The 23,326-nt window shown below is 38.3% G+C and overlaps 1 protein-coding gene across 9 annotated transcripts in view; it reads left to right on the forward strand.

Annotated features, from left to right (window-relative positions):
• mark2b (MAP/microtubule affinity-regulating kinase 2b) overlaps positions 1–22,793 on the forward strand; it is a 67,100-nt gene extending 44,307 nt beyond the window's left edge. For 2 of the 9 annotated variants that reach the window (XM_067401550.1, XM_067401551.1), the window contains exons 15-19: positions 3,885–4,031; positions 9,552–9,815; positions 13,146–13,172; positions 19,641–19,679; positions 21,418–22,793. In XM_067401550.1, coding sequence (XP_067257651.1) covers positions 3,885–4,031; positions 9,552–9,815; positions 13,146–13,172; positions 19,641–19,679; positions 21,418–21,856 — 916 coding nt within the window. In that variant the 3' untranslated portion in view covers positions 21,857–22,793. Of the gene's footprint in view, positions 1–3,884; positions 4,032–9,551; positions 9,816–13,145; positions 13,173–15,708; positions 19,680–21,417 lie in introns of those variants that run through there. The other 7 variants (XM_067401552.1, XM_067401557.1, XM_067401558.1 and 4 more) reach the window with 7 other exon arrangements.
• The last annotated feature ends 533 nt before the right edge of the window (positions 22,794–23,326 follow it).

Raw genomic sequence — 23,326 nt, forward strand, 5'->3', positions numbered from 1 at the left:
TTAGAAAAAGAATCCATCTCTGTCAGTTCATATAATTCAAGTGTACTCGACTCCCAAAGTTAACTTCTCAAAAACCATGCAAAATGAAAGTGACTATAATCCTTATGACCCCATTTGATGAATCGATGTCTTCTGGAGTGAATTGATAGGTGCGTGTAAGAAAATTATTAATTTTTAATTAAAAAAAAAATATATATATATATAAACCATAACTTTTGGCCAAATGTCACACTGGTTCATGATAGCACTATGAAGCGCTGTGTCAGCACGTTTTGAATCATGACATCAGCTTGTTCTTGTCACAAGAGTTTCACAACGTGCTGACGTTTTCGTTAAGCATGGACTCACAAAACTGCATGTAAAATTATTTTTCTTACGCCTATCGAAAACATTGATTCATCAACTGGTGTCATGGATTACTGTCGTGTTTACATGGCTTTTTAAGCATCAGTTTAGATACACTTGCAATATATGGACTACAAAATCCCTGTTTTCATCCAATGAAAGTAAGTCATATACATTTGGGACGGCATGAGTCTGAGTAAATGATGAGAGAGCTTTCATTTGGTGGAGTATCCCTTGAACTTGGTGTGATCAAGCCTTCAACTGTTGCTGTTAGAGCTGTGCAGTGCTGCTTTAGTTCTCTATGGGTGTATATGTGTAAAGATGTTAGTGACACTGTGTTAAAAACCCCATGAACTCAAATGATGCTTTCTAGAATAAGAACATCACATGTTCCTAATATCAACTTCTGACTAGCAATAGCAAGTAGCAAATCATGTGATCTAAAGCCTATTTTAAATAGGCCTTCACTATGTCCCACCCCAACTTCCTGTTTAAGTAGCGAATATTTCAGCACTAGAAAGAAAGCTGTTTTCAACAAATGATTTCATGGGGTCTTTAAGTGTTATAACCTTTTGTCCTTTAAATGCTCCTGCAGGATTTGTTGATTTGCCTCTGTGTTTTCTCATGAACTTTTCTGAAGGCATTTAAGGCAGTGTGTCGGGTTAAATATTCCCCACACATTCCTCTACTTTTCCATTTCTTTCTCCCTTTTCTGGTTTATTTGTCTTTGAACAATCATTTTGCTTTTCTTCTGTCTGTGCTGTGTGAGTGTATGCAACTTTGTGTCTTTGTGAGCGTATGTATAGCTTTAAATGGATTAGGGTGGCTTGTGATGGAAAAAAGCACCATTAACTCTGTTGTAAGGTTGCTGTAGTCGTCTGTAATAGGCTTAGCTTCTCTCTGCCACATAGCAAGGTGATAGCATGTTATTTCTCCACCACAAGCTTAACTAATCCCTGCATAGTGATGTGTGGGTGTGTGTGTGTGTATGTGTGTGTGTGTTTCTTTTGTGCTTTTCTGTGAAATCAGCACTCTGTTTGACCTCTTTCTCACTCCCTCTCCCTCTCTCCTGTACCATTCACCACTGTCTCTCACTTTAGATGCCCAGATCTATCTATCTATCTATCTATCTATCTATCTATCTATCTATCTATCTATCTATCTATCTATCTATCTATCTATCTATCTATCTATCTGTCTATCTGTCTATCTGTCTATCTGTCTATCTGTCTATCTGTCTATCTGTCTGTTTGTCTGTCTGTCTGTCTGTCACTGCCAATTGCTCTGTTTTATCTGCTTATCGATAGCTCTATAAATCTATCACTATGTCTGCCTGTCTATTTATCACTCTATCTGTCCATCTGTCTATCTGTTGCTCTCATTTATCTGTCTGTATTAGGGGTGTAAATTTGTGGAAGTCATGGTTCGGTACGAATTCGGTACAACAGGAGGGAGAAAACTAAACATAACATGCTTTTTTTCTTTGTTATTAAACAGTGGTTTACTGAACAAATTGTGTCTCTGTCTTTAAAAAAATTCAATTATAATTAAAAATTTTCTTAAGGATAAAAAAAATCTGTCTGCTAATGCTGTAAACTGTATATAAGGGGTACTTTCTTGCATATTATTATAATATTAAAGGTTACAAATAACAATAGAGCCCAAATTCTTAAATTAAGTTGCAATTTAGTTTTAGATATAATCATCAACACTCAAATAAAAATTGAATGCAAACATGTAAATTGCATGTAAGGCAGTTTTTGCATTAACTTCTAAATCTGTTATTACTCCAATTCGATGTTAAAGGTGCCATCGAATGAAAAATTGAATTTACCTCGGCATAGTTGAATAACAAGAGTTCAGTGCATGGAAAAGACATACAGTGAGTCTCAAACTCCATTGTTTCCTCCTTCTTATATAAACCTCAGAAAAACAGTGTAACTGTTACGTAACAGTCGGGATCATTAATATGTATGACCCCAATATTTGCATATGCCAACTCATGTTCAAGGCATTAGACAAGGGCAAAACGTCTGGATGTGCACAGCTGAATCGTCAAACTAGGTAAGCAAGCAAGAACAACAGCGAAAAATGGCAGATGGAGCAATAATAACTGACATGATTCATGATATCATGATATTTTTAGTGATATTTTTAAATTGTCTTTCTAAATGTTTCGTTAGCATGTTGCTAATGTACTATTAAATGTGGTTAAAGTTACCATCGTTTCTTACTGTATCATGGAGACAGGAGATCCGTCGCTATTTTCATTCTTAAACACTTGCAGACTGTATAATTCATAAACACAACTTTGTTCTTTATTAATCTCTCCAACAGTGTGTAATGTTAGCTTTAGCCAAGTAGCACAGCCTCAAACTGCATGCAGCATGAATGACGAACACTTTGTAAAGAATCAATTTTGAGGGTTATATTAGCTGTGTGAACTTTGTTTATGGTGGTTAAGGCAGTCGAGAGCTCGGGGGCGGGGGAGCGCAAGATTTAAAGGGGCCGCGCACTGAATCTGTGCATATATAATTATATCTCAAAATAGGCAGTTAAAAAAATTAATAAAAAAAAATCTATGGGGTATTTTGAGCTGAAACTTCACAGACACGTTCAGGGGACACCTTAGACTTATATTACATCTTATTAAAACTGGTTCTAGGGCACCTTTAAAATATTCATTCACACAGTGGCCATCATAACTTGTTTTCATGACAGATTTATTTAAACATACATTAAACATATGCATCAAGATTTAAGTGGTTAAGTAAAATAAAATATAAATATAATATAATGAATATTTATAGGCTAATATAGTGCATATATGTAGTGAAAGAGTTAATTTTTCTAGCGAACTAACAAGCTGTGGACACTGATTGGCATTTCTGAGGTAAATACTACATAACATATTGTTTACAAGCTGTTCCGTTGATGTCTTTTCGCGGTTGAAACACTGATTACACGAGATATGTTTCAGTAAGTTGTACTGTATCTTTCAACATGCCTTCAGATGTTCATTTAAATATTCTGTGACTAGTATTAAAGAGGTAGAGATGATCGCGTTTACTCGCGTTCCACGCTGCTGATTGAAATGAGATCTGTCACGCCACATCAAAGAGCGACAAAACAGCATTTATTGTTTGAATTTCTTGATTCGTGATTGCGATTATTGGTGGTTAATGGTGGATAAAAGTGGTTAATGGGCTATACAACTCTGTATTCGTGTAACGTGTGTACCGTTACATCCCTAGTCTGTATGTATGTATGTCTGTCTGTCTATCAATCATCTCTCTGTCTATTTCTTGCTCTTATGGCTTTAACTCTATATCGTCCATCTATCAGTCTGTCTATCTATCTACCGGTCTATCTCTTTGCTGACTGTCTATTTATCATTCTATCTAATGTGTGCAGTGTTTCTAATGGAATGCTTCTCCCTCCCTCCCTGCCTCCCTCCACACATACGCACACACTCGTGTTTATGTGTGTGTCGATTTGTGCGTGTGTGTACGGAGGGGCCGCTGTCTCTCTCCCCTCAGCCTGAGCACCCCCGGGTCCCGCGCCTCCACGGCCTCGGCCGGCGCCGTGCTCTCCTCATCAATCTCTTCCTCACGCACCCGCCATCACAAGTCCCTCTCCACCTCTGCCCATCCCTGTCCCGCAGACCTGCACTCACACCGGCCCAGGCAAGTCCCCACGCCGCCAAAGAGAGAACACAAATCTGGAAACTGTAGCGTGTCTCAGGGGGTTTATGCATTCTTAGAAATCGTTTACTTGGCGGGGAAAAAGCTTGCAGGAAGCCAGGGAGTGACAAGCGTCTACAGAGTCAACATTTGGAGACTGTTATGCTACAAAACAAGACAAATTTTCTTATTCCTGCTGAAAAGACAAGCACAGCTGGTCACTAACATATGTTTTGGCTGGTGGTCCACAGTATGCAATACTGTTGTACTGGTGCCCCCTCTTGACTGGAAGGGAAAGGGATAGTTCATCGAAAATTGAAATGTCATCAGTTACGTACGCTTGTGGTGTTCCTAATCTGTATGGTTTTCTTTCTTCTGTGGAACACAAAATATGATATTTTTAAAAAATGTTTTCTTTTTCTTTGAACATACAGTGAAATTGAAAGTCGTTTTGGACCCCACTGACTTTCATTGTAAGGACAAGTCATACAGGTTTGGAACAACATGGAGCTAATCCAGAAAATGACGTCAGAATTGTAATTTTTAAAACCAGCAAGATCTTCTTGGTCAACCAGTTTCACTTCAACAGGGATTTTAGAAGCAAATAAGAAATAATAATATTTGTCATTACAGCTTTCATGAAATCATGAGTGATTCATGAGTGAACGGTGATACCTGGCCCTTGAGAATGAGAACATTGATGTTCTTTTCTACCTAACAACCATGTGAATGTGCAGTGTGGATAAATGATAATAATGCAACACAGACCCCACTTCACTTTACAGCCAAATGATTTCTCAATCATGTTCTCCCCATTTTAACCATTGTTTCCTGTCCTCTCTGGACTATCACTGATAAAAGTTGCGCAAAGCCACAAATAAAACCACATATTCACACTAAAAATGTCAGAAACACACCATCAATTGTAGCGCTGCAGTTACGGCAGCGTGGAGTGTGTATGGTTCGTGTTAGCCTGTAAGTAAGTGAATGGCTGGTCTGTTGCATGCAGTGAGCTGAGCCTCTTCAGAGCGTGGTTGGGGACCATTGAGAGAAGGTACCGCTGCTCTGTTACATCGTCTCTCTCACTCCTCTGTGTTTCTCTGCCCTCTCCCCTCTGGAGTGAAATGTACCTTAGTACAAGGGTCATATATTCAGATCTGTGACCTGTATATATGAGTGAGTGAGCGAGTGAGGGATCCTGTACAGCACATAGTGTGGCTCATTCTGTCACTCAAGGTTCTTTCATGTGACTCACGTCAGGACACAAGCGTTGACTTCCACGGATGCTTCTAATAGCTTATAGGATGGAATATTTTTACAAGGCTGCTTCAAGTAAACTGAAAATAGTGACAACAAACGGAAGAAACAAGTTTGAACTTAGATCTGATCACTAGCAATGGCAACGTCATGGGTTTGATTCCCAGTGAATGCATAAAATGAATCTTAACGGCCCTATTTTAACGAGCTAAACGCAAAGTGTAAAGCGCACGGCGCAGGTGCATTAAGGGCGTGTCCAAATCCACTTTTGCTATTTTAACGACGGATAAATGGTCCGTGCGCCGGGGCGCATTTTTGAAATGGGTTGTCCCTATTCTCTTAATGAGTAATGGGCGTAACGTTCAATAAACCAATCAGAGTGTCATATCCCTTTCCCTTTAAGAGCGAGATGCGCTCGTGCCATGGCGGATTGCTATTTACATGGCGGAATTTGTTGGTGTAAAAGCTGAACGCTTTTCAAGCGAAGGAACCGATCTGCTCGTGCGCGTTAAAGCGGGCTTGCAAATGCAGGCTTTCAAATAGCTCCGCACGATGAGTCAGTTAATATATATGTGTGCGTATTGGCACGATTGTTCAATTAATTAGCCAAGTAGTAATAGGCTGAATTGAAAATAGGTAGCCTAATTCTAATACACACAATGACTATTCATCATTACATTTTTATATTTATGTAGCCTACACAATAATATTCTTTTACACTGTAATCCTTTTGTTTTTAATATTTGGCATGTTTGTGTGATGCGCATCCCTGTGTGTAATAAGCTCAGCTCCTTAAAATAGCAATGCGCCTGAACACACCTCTTTTTTAGACCAGCGCGCCCATGGGCGCACTAACTGGCGCAAATGCATTTACTAATTTAAGGACGTGGCGCTGAACTGGAAAACGCGAACGGCGCTGGGCGCAAACTAGCAAACACACTTGCGCTGCGCCTTGCGTAAATGTAAACGTAGAAAGAAAAAATAGGGTATCGTAAAACTTTACTTTCTCAAAACACTTTTGGTTGCCCCTGGATCAATCCCGCTTACATCTTGTTTTGATTTTCGCACCAAAACTGCCCAAGTAATGATACGTCCTGCACCTCTTCTAGTAATCATTGGATGTGTTTTGAAAGGTCAGTGGCAAACTGAACGTTTCATTACAACAATTTGCACACTGTAACCACTGTACTTTAATGCTATGCTGCTTAGAGGAACATTGACGTGAGTCACGTGTAAGAGCCTTCACTTTGACACCTTGGAACAGTGTGGTTTGCCACTGTGAAAATCTCTGCACTAAAGACAAAAATATATATGGAATACGTGAAAATAATTCTAGATATATGTCTCATCATACATTTCTTGTGTGTTCTGACATGCTTCATAACTGCAGATGTGTTTTTGCAGTGGCATGGGTTTGGTTTTTAAAGGGATAGTTTACCCAAAAATGAAAATTACCCCATGATTTACTCACCCTCAAGCCATGCTAGATGTATATGACTTTCTTCTTTCAGACAAATACAATCGGAGATATATTAAATAATGTCCTGGCTCTTCTAAGCTTTATAATGGCAGTGAATAAAAGGAGGAGATTTTGAAGCCCCAAAAAATGCAACCATTCATTAAAAAAAAAAAACACATGGCTCTGGGGGTTAAATAAAGGCCTTTTTTTTTTTTTTTAATTTGCAACCGGTGTTTTGTTTTGCTCTCTCCTCTGCGTTTCCATATTCGTCAATACGTCATTCATCGGGTCTTTCGCCGTAAATCGATGCGTACGGCTGTCTGTTAGAAGCTAGTTATTTTAGTTTTTAAAGTTTAAAAAAGCGATATTTTTTTCTTAAACAAGTGCATCGCTTCACTTCAGAAGGCCTTTATTAACTCCCGAGAGGCGTGTGGATATCTTTTATGATCGATGGTTGCACTTTTTTGAGCCTCTAAATCTCATCCTCTATTCACTGCCATTATAAAGCTTGGAAAAGCCAGGACAGTATTTAATATAACTCTGATTGTGTTCATCTGAAAGAAGATAGTCATATACACCTAGGAGGGCTTGAGGGTGAGGAAATCAATTTTCATTTTTGGGTAAACTATACCTTTAAGCTTCTCCTATTTGCTAGAGTGAGTGCTCATGTTGTTTTTACTTCTAAACATCCAGCTGTGTGCCATTTCTAAAGTTTTCCCTGAATTTGCCCTTGAGTATTTTTGCTCCATGGTATGATGATAGAGTTAGACACTATCCCAGTGATGTGCACAGTGATTCAGGTTCCCGTTCACTCCACCCTGAAGTGTTAGGGATGACATTCTGTGAACTTTTGTGTAAAGAGGGTTTGAGAAGGTCATATTTAGCCAGTGTACTGGGCTATAGTTGGATCTGCAGAAGGTAAGTTATGGTAGATGGCCGTAAGGCTGTGGCCAAACATTTTTTTAAAAAAAGAAAGAAAGACAAATGCTCATTTGAGGTGAAATGGAGAGAAAAAGTGAGTCAGTGGCATTGTAAGTACTGATCCCCAGTAACCAGCTAATGTTTTATTTAACTCAAAGTCAACATGAAATGATGCTCACAACCCATTTTACCTCCATAATGTGACGTATTTTGGAGTGAAAGAATATTGGAGGAAATTGTAGATCAGGATTTGATGTCATCAATGAGAAATCCATTTTATAAATAAGAGGGTTATTATTATTAACAAAAACTAAAATCATAAAAAGTTAGTTGAAATAAAATAAACATTAAGTGAAATAAAATAAAATAATAAAAAACATTATCAGCTAGTTGCCAATGCAACATTTCTCATTGTTTTTAGTTTAAGTTGAAGTACTAAAATAATGACTAAATAAACTAAAAACTTGACATGAAAAACTTGACTTAAAAAACAAAATCAATAAAAAATATATATATTAACAAAAACTATAATAATAGGCTATATCATTGCTATACTGGTTTGCACTGTTTAGGAATTTAGATCCAAAAAATTCTGCCATTTAATTTTATTTTAATCCATCAAGAATTGATTGGATTGTAGAAAGTGTATACACAAATATATTTTTTTGGAGTAACATGCACAGTAAGACCAGAAATGTGAAAGTAAATGGGCATGATTAATTTCATGTTGACTCTTAAAAATCTTAAAAAGTTTTCACTTTCTAGAAGCTGACCAGTATGTGTAACCTTGTGAAACCAGGAGCTTCAAAAAATGTCCTTAAGTAATATGGATGATAGTCTGGCGTCCACATACAGAGCAGATCATAGTTTGTTATTCCAAACACAGCTATGCTTCTGAGAAGGGTCCAGCACACTTCACTTCCTGGCTGAAGTGGATGGACAGTGTGTTGTAATCTAGCTTTGGCAGGTTCAGTTACCCAGAGTCATGTGACCTCTACGGCTGTTCTTGTGCCAGTTGGCGACTGGTTCTAACTAGGTTCTACTACACTGGTTGGCACTTAAACAGATGTTGGCATGGACATGGCATGGTTGGGTGAGATTTTCTCAGTCAGTGTGCAGAAAAGACAGCTATGGGGGAGGTGTGCTTGAATGGACACACACTCTTACACACACACACACACACACACACACACACAAGTTGCAGTGAGCAGGTTTCACAATTATCCCTGATCTGTGTGTTTCTGTGGTGTGTGTGTGTGTGTGTGTGTGTGTGTGTGTGTGTGTGTGTGCGTGCGTGTGCGATTAAGCAGATTAAAGGTCTATGCATTGGGTTAGAGATGTGTTTATGTTCTCTTCTCTGCAGTCGACATATTTCATTATTTTAAGATTACATAATACAAGTTACTAGAGCATTGCAAGAGCCTGAACGGAGCTCCTGATACATAAACCATTGTTCTACCATATTTCAAATTTTAATTTAAGTTCAGCATAATTTTATGGAGATTTCATAAATGCATAGATCAGGTATTTACATTTTGAATCTCCTTTGAATATTTACACCCATTATCAGTGGCTATTCTTTCTGCAGACATAGTGAAAATCAACCTTCCATGCCCTATTTTATTTTATTTAATTTTAATTAATGGTTTTTTTTTATTAATTAAAAAAAAAAAGATTTTAAATAATTTTAATTTTATTTAAATAAAAAAAAACATTTAAAATGCATTTAAATAAATTGTGTATTTAAATCTAATTTATTTAAAAATTTATAAAAATACATTTTTAAAATGTTTACTTTTTTTTATTATTATTATTTGATACTAATCCTGCCATGATCTCATCTTTATTTGTTTTGTTTTGTTTGGGGAAAAATTGCTTTGTCACAGTGATCCCCCCCAGAGAGCACCTGGCGCCTCTCCGTCAGCCCACAATATAAGCAGCGCAGCTGGGACGGACCGTACCAACTTCCCTAGAGGGGTGCCCACCCGCAACACCTTCCACCTCGGCCAGCAGAGGGGCGCACGAGACCAACAGGGTTCTCCGTACCACGGAGCCCCCGCCTCCCCTTCCCTCTCCCATGGCAACAGCCAACAGAGACGACCCGCGGCTTCCGGCATCTTCAGCAAGTTCACCTCCAAGTTTGTGCGCAGGTGAGGCAGACAAATGAGTGTCGATAAATCAGTATAGTGACATGGATCTGGAAGAATGACAGGGGAAGTCACTGATTTTGGGAAGTGTTAATGGCATGAGAAGCCCGTGCGTGATGGTGTGAGGATGAGTGTGATGAATGCCGGGTATTTTCGGCAGTAAAGATGGATTAGGTGCTGATGAAAAAGAACAGAAAGAGACTTGAAGACAAAGTGAAAGACGACCACACTGACACATCAGCACATTCTCACACCTCCTGCTCAGGGTTTTTTCATAGGTGTCTGTCATTATATTCAGTTGGTACATAGAAATCGGCTGATTGGTTGTCCGTCTTTGATCAAACAGCTTTACAAGTAGATTTGTCCTTGCAAAGCACCGGCACACTGTTCAACAGGGTATTGGGTATTATCATAATTTCACCCACAAGGTCAAGCCTTCATAAGGCAATCAAAGCGCTGTCAGTCCCCATAATCCCAACACGAATCACAGCTCATTTAAACGCATGCATATTTCTCATCAGTTTCATCATCTCTGCCTCCGAGTTCCAGCACACACTCCCAACACATATCTACCTTTTCCGCACCTCCGTGGTGACAGTATCCTTGGTAACAGCTGAGGTATTGCATTCCCCTGCTCTATAAATACTTGTGGAGGGGACACCTTGGCATTCACTCACTAGTGCCGCCATAGCAGTTCACAAAAAAACTTACATTATGGGTTACATTGCTACATTTCTTTAACAGCATACCACAAAACTGTTCTGTTGGATCTAGGCAGTCATGTTTAAACTGCTAGACTTAAAATACACTGACGAACATAAGAACACCTTCATGGTCAGTAGTCTTTCATTTATATTCAGTCTCAGATTTCAAAAGGGTAAAATGACAGATGACTTTTTCCATTTTGTCCATGTATATCTGTCTGTTTGTTTTTGTGTCCTTTTGGGTATATGTTCAAGCCAGTGTGGGAATGTTTCAACATGAACAAGATTTGTGAGCTTTAATAAATGAATGTAAACATCCTTTCTTAAGGTCAACATAAAATGGCATTCGCTACCCATTTTACTTATGACATTTTTCTAAATGAAACAGAATATCAGAATTTGGATTGTGAAAAGTGGCCATAGTTGATATAATTGCTGCAACCTTTATTATACTACCATTCAAAAGTTTGGGGTCATTTAAGATTTTTTTAATTCATTCATTAATACTTTTATTCAGCAACGAGGGCAAATTAAATTGATCAAAAGTGACAAGAAAGACATTTATAATGTTGAACATTCTGTTTATCAGAGTATAAATGTTTCACAAAAATATTAAGCAACACAACTGTTTTCAGCATTGATCGTAATGATAATAAGTAATTCTTCAGTTGATGATTTCTGATGGATCATGTGACACTGAAGACTAGAGTAATGGCTGCTGAAAATTCAGCTTTGCCATCACAGGAATTACAACATTAACATCGCAGTTACATTTTAAATGATATAAAAATACAAAACAGATATTTTAACATCCCCAATATTTTGAACAGTAGTGTATATGAACATAATATAGCATTAAATTACTACTTTTAACAATTGGCAAGGCTGCGTTACCAAATATTATGGCTGAAACAATAACTACTGGCTACTGGCGAGCCATGAAGGAGCTAGTGATGAAAAGCAGTGTTGGGCACGTTACTTTAAAAAAGTAATTCGTTATAGTTACTAGTTACTTCTCACAAATAGTAACGGAGTTAGTAACTGAGTTACATCATTACCAGGGAAAGTAACTATTGCGTTACTTTAAACTAAATTAAAATATGTCAAATAACTTGAATGCCCCCATTATTAAATATAAGTCTAAGAATAAATAATTCTTGATCCGACTTGTGACTCACGTTCCGCTCTTGCTTATGAAATTTCTCTGTATTGTCATTAAAGAAAATGTAATTTCATATATATGTTTAAATAGTCCTATGTTTCAAATTCATTTACTTGATTATAAAAAGTGAACAGCATGAGTAAGATGCATCATAAGATGCGCAATATATCGGGAGTCATGGAGTGGGTCAGACATGATTTTGACCACTTCATTAAGTTTTGTTTTATAGAAAGCCTCTCTTTAAAGTGAATTTCGTTTTGCATCTTAATTTTAATCAATGTATCATCAACCAATTGCCTGGATTTAATAAATAAGAAGCAAATATAGCTGGCAATATAATCAGGGATGCGCGGGCGCGATCACTGGCGCGTGAACTGTAGCGCGACTTATAGGCTAAATTAACCGAAACTCAGCGTATAGGCTACTTCCCTCGCAGACATGAGGCATATATATATAGAAAGCTTGTAATATCTACTTTAAAACGAAATAATTAAAAACGAAAAGAGTCTACTCTGATTATGTAATCCGATTGAAATGTGCATTTTCTCTCTAGGCGCGTCCAAGTATGCGGAGATGATGAGAGTCAGCAATGTCAACTTCATCTTTGCAGCCGACAATGATTCAGAAAACATTACATTTTTAACAATTAAAATGTCTCCTTGCTGTTTTTTGTCATATTCATAATCATTACTTTTACCGGTTCTTTATGGCAAGCGTTATGTGTGCGCATGAGTGCATAGCCTATATTACATAAACGCTCATTATTGATTTATTCTCTCCAGTATTTAAGAAATTAAATGAATATAAATGTAATTAGTCAACTACTGGCTTAAATGAACAACTACTAGTCGACTAGAAAAACTTATTTCACATATTTTCGATCCAGCATGTCACGTTTATCGCAGTAGATAGGACCTTCGAACCAGAAAGACACAGCTTACATTTGACTAAATGGTTTTTGTCTTTATGCTCAACTAAAGTGAAATAATGACTAGTACTAGTAACGTGTTACTGCCCAACACTGATGAAAAGTAATGATAATTATAATAATAATAATTTGCAATGATTAATATTGGATAGTTACTACATTCCTAGTCTTATTGTTCCATGTATAAAGTAAATTGGGTCGGTTTTCATTTCATGTTGGCTTTAACATTACTTTTAGATGAGGCAGTTTAACTCTACTTAGTTTGTGTAAGCATTCCAATCTTTTTATGAGTGTTAATAATTGACTTAATAGTTTAATTGCATGCAGTGACCCAGATTACTAATGTTATTTGCTCATTCTGTACAGTTTAAACAGATAACCCATCAAATAACCTCAGACTGATTGTTGCTGTGTCCAGGACAACCCAACCACTTTGACATTTTCATTTGCTTTTTTTCTTTTTTTTTTTTGCACTTCAATTTACATATATACATTTCTTTCCTTTTTTTCTTCTTTTTTCTTTTACTTTTGTTTTGTAGAAATCTGTCATTCAGATTCCCCAGAAGGTAGGCAACGATGACCCTAACCCCCCCCTTTGTTTAAGGCTTGTTTTGACCCATTTTTTTCTCTTTCCTTGTTCCTTGTCTTCATCCCTCAGTGTGTTCTGTGATTGGCCCTTTTTCCTGGTTGTTTATTTTGTGTGCAATGTCATGACCAACACTAATGACCAACTTCAGCCCTAAAAACACCACCGCCTTCAACTTTCCACAGTAACACTCAGTGCCTTTTCTCCCCATCTCCATCCTTTCATTTCCCCGTCCCTGTCAGTTTACCTGGTGATCTCACCTGTGTGCCCCAGATTCTATGTGTGACTGCCTGCTCAAATAACACAGGGCTTTGATAACAGGACCTGAGGTCATAATTGAGATTGCTAATAGGATATGATGTCATGGAAAAAAGAAGCAAACAGCCATTTGCATATGCTACCATTCAAAAGTTTAGGGTCTATACAGATTTTTTTTTTTTGAAAGAAATACTTTTATTCAGCAAGAATGCATAAAATTGATAAAGTGACAGTATTTATAATGTTTATAATGTTATGTTTCAAATAAATGCTGTTCATTTGAACTTTTTATTCATTAAAAAATCCTGGGAAAAAATGGATCATGGTTTCCATAAAAATATTAAAGGGTTAGTTCACCCAAAAAATGAAATTTCTGTCATTAAGTACCCAAAACCTTAAGCCTTCGTTCATCTTCAGAACGCAAATTAAGATATTTTTGATGAAATCCATTGGCTGCAACGTCATTGCACCTTTTGAGGTCCAGAAAAGTAGTAAAGACATCGTTAAAATAGTCCATGTGACTACAGTGATTCAACCTTAATGTTATTATGTGATAAGAATACTTCTTCAACTTTATTTAACAATTTGAACTGTTGTCATATGCAGTTGACGTAGTGAATGCAGTTCAGCACTTCTGTGTTTGCATCCGAACGCTGGCTTAGTACACGCTGACTATTTTAACAATGTCTTTACTACCTTTCTGGACCTCAAAGGGTGCGATGACATTGCTGCTTATGTGTGCTTCTGAAAACCTCAGATTTCATCAAAAATATCTTAATTTGAGTTCCAAACATGAACGAAGGTGTTATGGGTTTGGGACGAAGTGAGGGTGAGTAATTAATGACAGAAATTTCATTTTTGGCTGAACCAAACCTTTAAGCAGCACAACAAGAAATGTTCAAAATCAGCATATTAGACTGATTTCACTGTCACATGATTCTTCAGGAGACTGGAGTAATGATTGCTGAAAATTCAGCTTTACCATCACAGGAATAAACTACATTTTAAAATATATTAAACAGTTCTTTTGCATTGTATTATTTCACAATATTACTGTTTACTGTATCAAATAAATGCATCTTTGGTGAGAATAAAAGACTTCTTTCAAAAACATTTAAAAATCTCACCAACCCTAAACGTGTGAACGGTAGTGTATGTCATAATTGTTTTGGCCCAGGTTGTTACACCATGACTTCCTCTGTGTGCCAAAAAGAGGAAGACGTTGCTTGAACAACGGAGTAAAAATGGGAAACAAAATACTATTAGCAAGTATTATTAATTATGATCATGTAAAAGCCCTTTCTATTAAAAATGAAGACAATCTGCCATTGTAAAGACAATAAATGTTAATGTCAGTATTTGTAAGCATTCTCTAAGCTGGAAATTTAAAAGAAAAAGGGTTGAAGGATGACTGAGACCAGTGGTTATCTTGTGCAGAACAACTTCTCTTCTCTTTCTCTCTTTTTCTCTTGCTCTTTAACAATGACAACAGCTACAGAAACTGAGACCAACCAGCTGTCAGGCTTTGTCCTGCTCAAACACCTAAAGCCAAACTTCCCAATCGCACATCTCTCTCTCTCTCTCTGTTTATGCGGCATTGTCTGAATCTGTTTGACTGATGACTCACTCACACACAGGCACCTGGTGAATGGACGTCACCATCTGTCTGAAGTCACTAACCACTTGGGCCACTGGCACAGATACATGGAGTTTGAATTAACAAATGAAAGACACTTTCTTCCACTGACATGATTGTTGATAACTTGTTCATGTTTACGTAACTGAAGTTGTGTGAGGTGCTTATAACGTTTTAGAGCCCAACAGAGGGCGCAAGCGAGCAGTTTATTGAAGGAAATGTATGTCTTTGCGCCCTCTGGTGGTCAAACCTGAAACCTGTATTTTGTAATTCATGTCTGTTGGTGACAACCAATTATTCTTTGCAGGATTTGTCCAATTTAATGGTTCATGTTTCTTTCAGAGCTTTAAACCGCACAAATGCTGCTTTACTTGTTTTTTAAACCGTTTATGTCGTGAAGAGCCTTGTGCATACAAAGTCCTGAGCTGTTTGTGTCTTGTGTATTATCCTGTCTGTGTTTTATCCTCACTGTCTGTCCACGTGACTGAGTTTGTGTGCGTTTCTGTCCTCTGTGTGGTGTTTTCTTATGAAGGGTGATGTCAGTTTGCTAAGGGCCTGTTTGTCTGTCTGTCTGTGTGTGTGTTTCTGTTGGTGTGTTCGGGATGCTTGTGTGCTTGGCCAGACAGACTATAGGGGCAGGTGACTGTTGGATGTGAGTAGTTACCATGGTGATGGGGCTCTGTAGAATCCTTTAGAACGTCTTGGACAGACCTGCATCATTCCACCCCACTTCATGTTAATGAAGCAGTCTGTCTGATTCATCTGTTCATTGGCATTGCACATACATTGTTGCATACAGTAGATCAGCACAGTAACTGTGTGAGTGTGCACTTTTTTTTGTCGCACCATAATCTTATAATTAATAAGCATTATGAATAACACAGGGCTCGACAATAAGGACTGCCCGATGGCCCGGGGTCAGCGTAAACGACGCTTGGGACAGTTGACGGAAAGTTTATAATTTGCATGTGTTTTAAGCCTTGCCAATTTAAAAATGCACGAAAGAGAAACAAATAGATACTTGAGCGCTTTATGATAAGTGTTGTGTACAACACACCTGAAGTGTGCACACCAGAAAGCTGCCTCTCAAACAGCATGCAGATGCAGATCTCTTTCATGTCTTCTTGTGCTTGAATGGACATATCCCCTTAAAGGGATAATTGACCCTTTGCGAAGACCCGACCCCCTTAGTTATTGTTGCTTTGTCCGACAAGCCATGGTGCCGTTACGCCACACAGTGAAAAATACATCACGGAGCAAAGAGGACACTTATCCCATGATTTACTCACCCTCAAGCCATCCTAGGCTTTCAGATTAACACAATCGGACATATCCAAGCTTTATAATGGTAGTGAAAGGGTAGATTTTGAAGCCCAAAAAAATTAATTCATTCATGATTATTTGTTCTTATTAATGACAGTTTACGTGTCTTTAAAGGTGCTCTATGTAAAGGCCCTGGTATACTTCAAACAAAGTTCTTTTTCGTTCTTCGTTTAGGAGTAAAACGAAGTTCGAAATATGTGAGCTGCAATATACTGTAAACGAACATCTGACGCCGCCCACACTGCTGAGAGCAACGGTTAGATGAATATGTAAATATGTGCCATGCACTTTCTTCTCAGTAACAAAATAAACACAACAAAAATGAGAAAACAGTAAGCATTTATTATAGAAAGCTTAAGAAAAGCGTCTGATCATAAAAGCATGGGTATGTTAGCACGAGCTCTGCAAAGTAGCACTCCAGTCACGTCACGTCTTCATATAGCGCTTTATTCAATAGATTGCTTAAAATCAAGCAGCTTTACAGTATCAAACATGACTGCGTTCCAGTGTGTTCATGTTTTCACCTGCGGAGATCTTACCTCAGCGAACTCAAACACACGAAATGAGTCAGAGATGCGTTCGATGCGAGTGAAGGCGGAGCCTCAGTGCACACCTCCTATAATGTTATCATCACAGACCAATTGTGGCATGAAGGTGTTTTGCAGCTGGAGCGAACATTTCCTGAAAGTTCGCTTTGGCAAGCCATTTCGAACTTCTAAAAAGAACACAAAACGAACTTCGTTTTGGCCTGATTGTGTTCGAAATTACGTCACATCAGTTCGATTTCGTTTGAAGTATATCGGGGTCTTAAGAGTGACAGCTAGTGGTTGAAATGGGTAATGCAGTCCAAATTCAAAATATTGTTCGCCCCGCCCCCTCCTCATCGTCAGACTCAACACTCTCACCCAACCCGGGGTGGCAAGATGCGATCATGCGATCTAGCACAGACCGAAACAAAAACAGAAATTCCGAAATGGAATGCAAATTTCAAAGTAAAATACCTGGCTGTAGCAATGGTTTTCAGAGAAACGAGTATGTGAACTCAGCATGTTTAATAAATATCTGCAAACATATTATAATATTTTTATGCTTTAGTACAGTCAAAAACTTACATAGAGCACCTTTAACAGTATTTAAAATTTATATTTGAGTTAGGCTAGAAGTTTTTGGTGTCATAACCTTATTTATTAAAGGTGCCCTAGAATTAAAAATTGAATTTATCTTGGCAAAGTTAAATAACAAGAGTTCAGTACATGGAACATTCAGTGAGTCTCAAACTCCATTGTTTCCTCCTTCTTATGTAAATCTCATTTGTTTAAAAGACCTCCGAAGAACAGGCGAATCTCCAACATAACACCGACTGTTACGTAACAGTCGGGATCATTAATATGTACGCCCCCAATATTTGCATATGCCAGCCCATGTTCAAGGCATTAGTCAAGGGCAGCCAGTATTAACGTCTGGATCTGTGCACAGCAGAATCATCAGACTAGGTAAGCAAGCAAGAACAATAGCGAAAAATGGCAGATGGAGCAATAATAACTGACATGATCCATGATAACATGATATTTTTAGTGATATTTGTAAATTGCCTTTCTAAATGTTTTGTTAGCATGTTGCTAATGTACTGTTAAATGTGGTTAAAGTTACCATCATTTATTACTATATTCACAGAGACAAGACTGTCATTATTTTCATTTTTTCAACACTTGCAGTCTGTATAATTCATAAACACAACTTCATTCTTTATAAATCTCTCCAACAGTGTGTAATGTTAGCTTTAGCCACGGAGCAAAGCCTCAAACTCATTCAGAATCAAATGTAAACATCCAAATAAATACCATACTTAAGCGATTAGACATGCCGCATGACAAACACTTTGTAAAGATCCATTTTGAGGGTTATATTAGCTGTGTGAACTTTGTTTGTGCTGGTTAAGGCAAGCGCGAGCTCCGGGGGAGGGGAACACGAGATTTAAAGGGGCCGCGCAGCCTGAATCGGCACATAGTTAATGATGCCCCAAAATAGGCAATTAAAAAAATGAATTAAAAAAATCTATGGGGTATTTTGAGCTGAAACTTTAGACACATTCAGGGGACACCTTAGACTTATATTACATCTTTTAAAAAGACGTTCTACAGCACCTTTAAGGTTATGTGTCAAAGACAATAGGTGTGTTTACATGGAGCATTGTAATCAGTTTAAGTCCAATCCGATTGAAAATGCTCCATATAAACATCTCAATCGGAATAAAAATGCCCAAACCAAATGAAATTGTAATTGGTTTGAGAGAGGTGGGAGTTAAACCAATTACTTTGCGTCTACGTCATCACGTCAAGCGGTCAGGGGTCGACAGAATACTCTATGGTGGTGGCAAAATCAAACTGGAGTACAACACATTTATTAAATACACTGAAGGAACTCAGTGTATCATTAGTACGGACCTTCATCCACACGCTTCTGCTTTTCTTCGGAGGGAGGGGTAGTATTGAGATGCTCCTCCTTAGAGATGCACAGCCACGACCAAACAGGTCAGCTTCCTGTGCCCGTCTTTTCCTCATACCTTCCAGCAGTAATATGCTACAAATGCATACTGTTGCTTGATTAAAGAGCAACACTTTACATAAAAATAGCACATAAGAAATAATGGAACTCCATGTTGACACGAATACAAGGCGGCAAACAGGACATAAGCTAATGTCACAAAGTGATTCCGATTGAACGCGCCGGCACATGTAAACACCATATCGGGTTAGATAACGTCACAGTCCATCAGTTGGAATCAGTTGGAATGACAAAAAAGGGTACATGTAAACATGGCTAATGAAAACAATAACTATAATTTAAAAAATATTTTTATTTTTATTTATTTATTACTTTTTTGTGGTGGGGTTAGACCGGGCCAGTAGGAAAAATCCTTAGTGTTGAGCCCTGTAATATATATAAAAGCAGTATCACACAAGATACTATACCGTTGTACTAAATATAAATTAGCACAGCTGTGATTCTGTGGTAGGCAAGAGGCTACAGGCTGTACAGTGCATAAATAGAATTGAAAGTAGTTTTAAAATAGAATTGAACAATTGAATTGGTGGAATGTGGTGGTTCTGGAGGGGTAAATGTTTTCATAACCTAATGTGGCGCTAGACTGTTTTCCCCTTCCTGCTCACTGTACTGAATGAGTTAAACTAGAACTCAGACTAAGACTAAACTGTTGCAATTTTTTTCGAGGAGCCCCTATGAGGGAGAGGGTCGAGAGGAGGGGAGCAGGTGAGAACAAAACACAAGGATTTCTTCATCAGACCTAATCAGTAGAACCTTAGAGGTGTAATTGGGCAGCAGAGGGGCTTTTAAATGGTTGATAATTGGTCTTTAACAAATATTAGTAGTTACCCAGTGGGATTTAATTGGAGGATTAATTGCTGTGTGTGGATGAGTATGTGTAAGTGAGAGGGATGTGTTCTGATTTTTAGTCAATTCATAATTTGTTTCCTAAGTTTGTGTTCACAAAGAATGAATTTCAGATTACTGCCTGTCTTCTGTTTGCAAACACATGGACAGTTGAAAGCTTTCTGCTTATTTTTTTTTCTGACTATGCACAGATAATAATCAAATCTTAAATGCTGTGATCACATTTGCGACGCACCTCACTTTGGACTTGTATCAGATATTTTGAGCATCATCATTAACAGTATTAGTATTTTACTAAGTTTAAATATTACACATCAGATGAATGTAGTGCTGCCTTCAATTCATTTATTTATAATTTTAGCATGGATAGCATGGATTCATTTAATTTATCCTTGCTGAATAAAAGTATTCATTTCTTTTTTTTTTTTATCTTACGGACCCCAAACTTTTGAACTGTAGTATAGATAAAGCATCAATTACACACCTTATGTGTGTTCTTTATTTTGTTGTAAGTGAAAAGCTTCCTGAAACATGAAATTGGCTAATGCATCATTTTTACCAACAACACCATTTTCTGCGTTTGTTAGTTTCCCAGCAGGACTTGAATACGGCATTAAGCATTCTTGATTGTCACTAGCATAGTGTCTAATTACGTAAATTGAACTAGGGCTGCAACGATTAATCGCAATTAATCGTTTGCAAAATAAAAGTCTGTGTTTACGTGATATATATATATATACATATACGTGTGTGTGTTCTGTGTATAATAATTATGTATATATAAATACACACACATTCATATATATATTTAAGAAAATTTTTATATTTATATATAAAATATTTGTTTATATGTCATATAAAATATATATATTTATAATACATGCATATATTTCTATACTTTTTACCTGTATGTGTGTGTATTTATATATACATAATTATTATACACAGAACACACATATATATTACGTAAACACAGACTTTTATTTTGCAAACGATTAATCGCGATTAATCATTGCAGCCCTAAACTGAACCTAATTCTCCTTTTGTCACTGAGCATCATTCAGACATTTGAACGAACTGAATCATATTTAGTCTTCTCAGGGCTCAGATTCAAAGCTTCTTAACGGCTTAAAGTCACACTAACAGGCTCAGATTTCATAGTCGAGAGTCAATAAAACTTCTACTTTCAGCATGTGAGGTGCGACTTCACATCCTGAACACAGTGAAGGTGTTCATCTGAAGCAGAAAGCTATCTCTGTTCCATGTATTTGCGCCACATCAATTTGCACACAAACATATGCATGCGTTCTCCTTTCTTCTGCAATGTTTCCAGTTGATTATTGCAATATGTCTCTCTCCAACTATGTCCACTGCCTCATCCTCTCTCTCTCTCTCTCTCTCTCTCTCTTCAACATCCTCAATTTCCCTCAATCCTCCTTTTTTGTCTCTCAACAATTTCTCACTTTTCTCCCACGCACCTTCCTACATCCTCTTTGTTCTCTCTTTCCTTTCTTTCTGTCCTCATTCACCCCCTACCGACTTTATTCTCTCAACCTCCCCCACTTCCATCCTTCTCTGTCCATCCCCGTCTCCCTAGATCTATGCTCAGCAGCGCAGAGAAGTCGGAGAAGACCAGCGTAGGGCCGGAAGACGACAACAAAGACTCCTCCTCCTCCCCAGGGGGAGGCGGGACTCCTCCAGCCGCACCCGTGTCCTCGCTTAAAGACCAGGCAAAGCCTCGCTCGCTCCGCTTCACCTGGAGCATGAAGACCACGTCTTCCATGGAGCCCGGCGAGATGATGAAGGAGATTCGGAAGGTTCTCGACGCCAACAGCTGCGAGTACGAGCTGCGCGAGCGCTACATGCTGCTGTGCATGGCCGGCAATCCCGCCCGCGATGACTTTGTGCAGTGGGAGATGGAGGTGTGCAAGCTGCCCCGTCTCTCGCTCAACGGCGTACGCTTCAAGAGGATATCCGGGACGTCCATCGCCTTCAAAAACATCGCCTCCAAAATCGCCAACGAGCTGAAACTGTGAGAGGAGAGAGATGCGAAAGTAGCATTTTAAAGAGTCTCTGAACAGGGATGAGTGGAGAACATACTGCTCAAACACAACCTGCTGGTATGGGTAGGTACAGAGAGAGATGTAAGATCAGATTCATACAAACGGGGGGAAAAATAGCACACTGGCCCTTCAATCCTGCACAGAATGAGGAGGAGTTTTAGGAGGGTGAAGTCTGCAGGTTCATTGTCCTGAAAACGTTCAATTCAGAAAGGCGACGGGTCTCGACATGGTTTGTTTCTGCTGAAAATGAATTTCAGAACTCATTTCAGTCGCTTCGCACACAAACGCAACTAATGCCTATTGAAACAGACGGAGCATAAATTGCCAAACTTGAAAGAGGGGTGGCCATTGACTTTCACAGGGTGGAGGTGGGCAATTGACGAGGAAAGCTCCCTTCAGAGAGAAACACACACACTCTCTCTCTCTGTGTTTATTTCTTCCTCTTATTCTGTCGACAGGGTTACGCCTCACCATTGTTCAGTAAGGGCCAGCACACTTGATCAATACTGATAGGACTGTAAATTCTGGTTAAGGTGATTTTAATTCTTAATCGGCTGGGTTTAGATTCGCTGCACTGGAATGGGTGAATTTCTGTTGCCTTTTTATTTTCTTAAAGAAATTAAATATTTCATTGTTGTATTTACCAATGATTATGTTTTAATATTATTCCTAGTAAAAACAAATTCTTTTTTTTTATTATTATTATTATTATTATTTGTGGTCTCGTGTTCTTGATCGTACTATGCCTTGTATAAAGAATGTCTGAAAAAAGCACCACATGACTCCCACTGAACCTTTCACACTCTTGCCCCACTTTGCCGCAAAGGAACATGGGACAGCAAATCCTCATGCTTAAAAAAAAAAAAAAAAAAGCCACTGGAAAAGACATTAAAGGACAAAATCCACGCAACTAATCATTCCCTTGCCATTTTCGTGACTAAGGAACTGAGCTGCTCTTCTCCGCATCCACGACCCTTCATGGTTCGAGCCAAGAACTTTCCACCTCTGTCTCGTCTGCAGGTGGCTTTTTGGCATTACTCATTCAATGGTACACTCTTTATGAAAACGTGTCGTGATTGAATGTGTAAGTGTGTGTGAGAGATGATGACGACGATGATGGAGTGTCATATCTGAATAACCAAAAGGCTTGCTTAGTTTCATATTCAATGCAGAGACTATTAATACGTAGCCTTGAGACCACAAGTACCTGCCATGAAGAGTCAAATATTGGTGTTCTGTTAATTCCAATATTTTGTTGGCATTATCATTTTCACTATGGAAATCAGTTCAGATGTCGTTATCGCACAAGCAGATCAGCAAGTAGAGAAGACGGGAACCAATCTGCATGAAAAAAGCTAGAGAGCCACAGTGTGTTTCCATCCATTTCTGCTGAGCTGTACATGCTTGCATGCATCCTCTAGTTGACATCAGGTGCGCCGTCAC

The sequence above is a fragment of the Chanodichthys erythropterus genome, chromosome 11 (assembly GCF_024489055.1).
Source record: "Chanodichthys erythropterus isolate Z2021 chromosome 11, ASM2448905v1, whole genome shotgun sequence".
Taxonomy (NCBI): Eukaryota; Metazoa; Chordata; class Actinopteri; order Cypriniformes; family Xenocyprididae; genus Chanodichthys; species Chanodichthys erythropterus.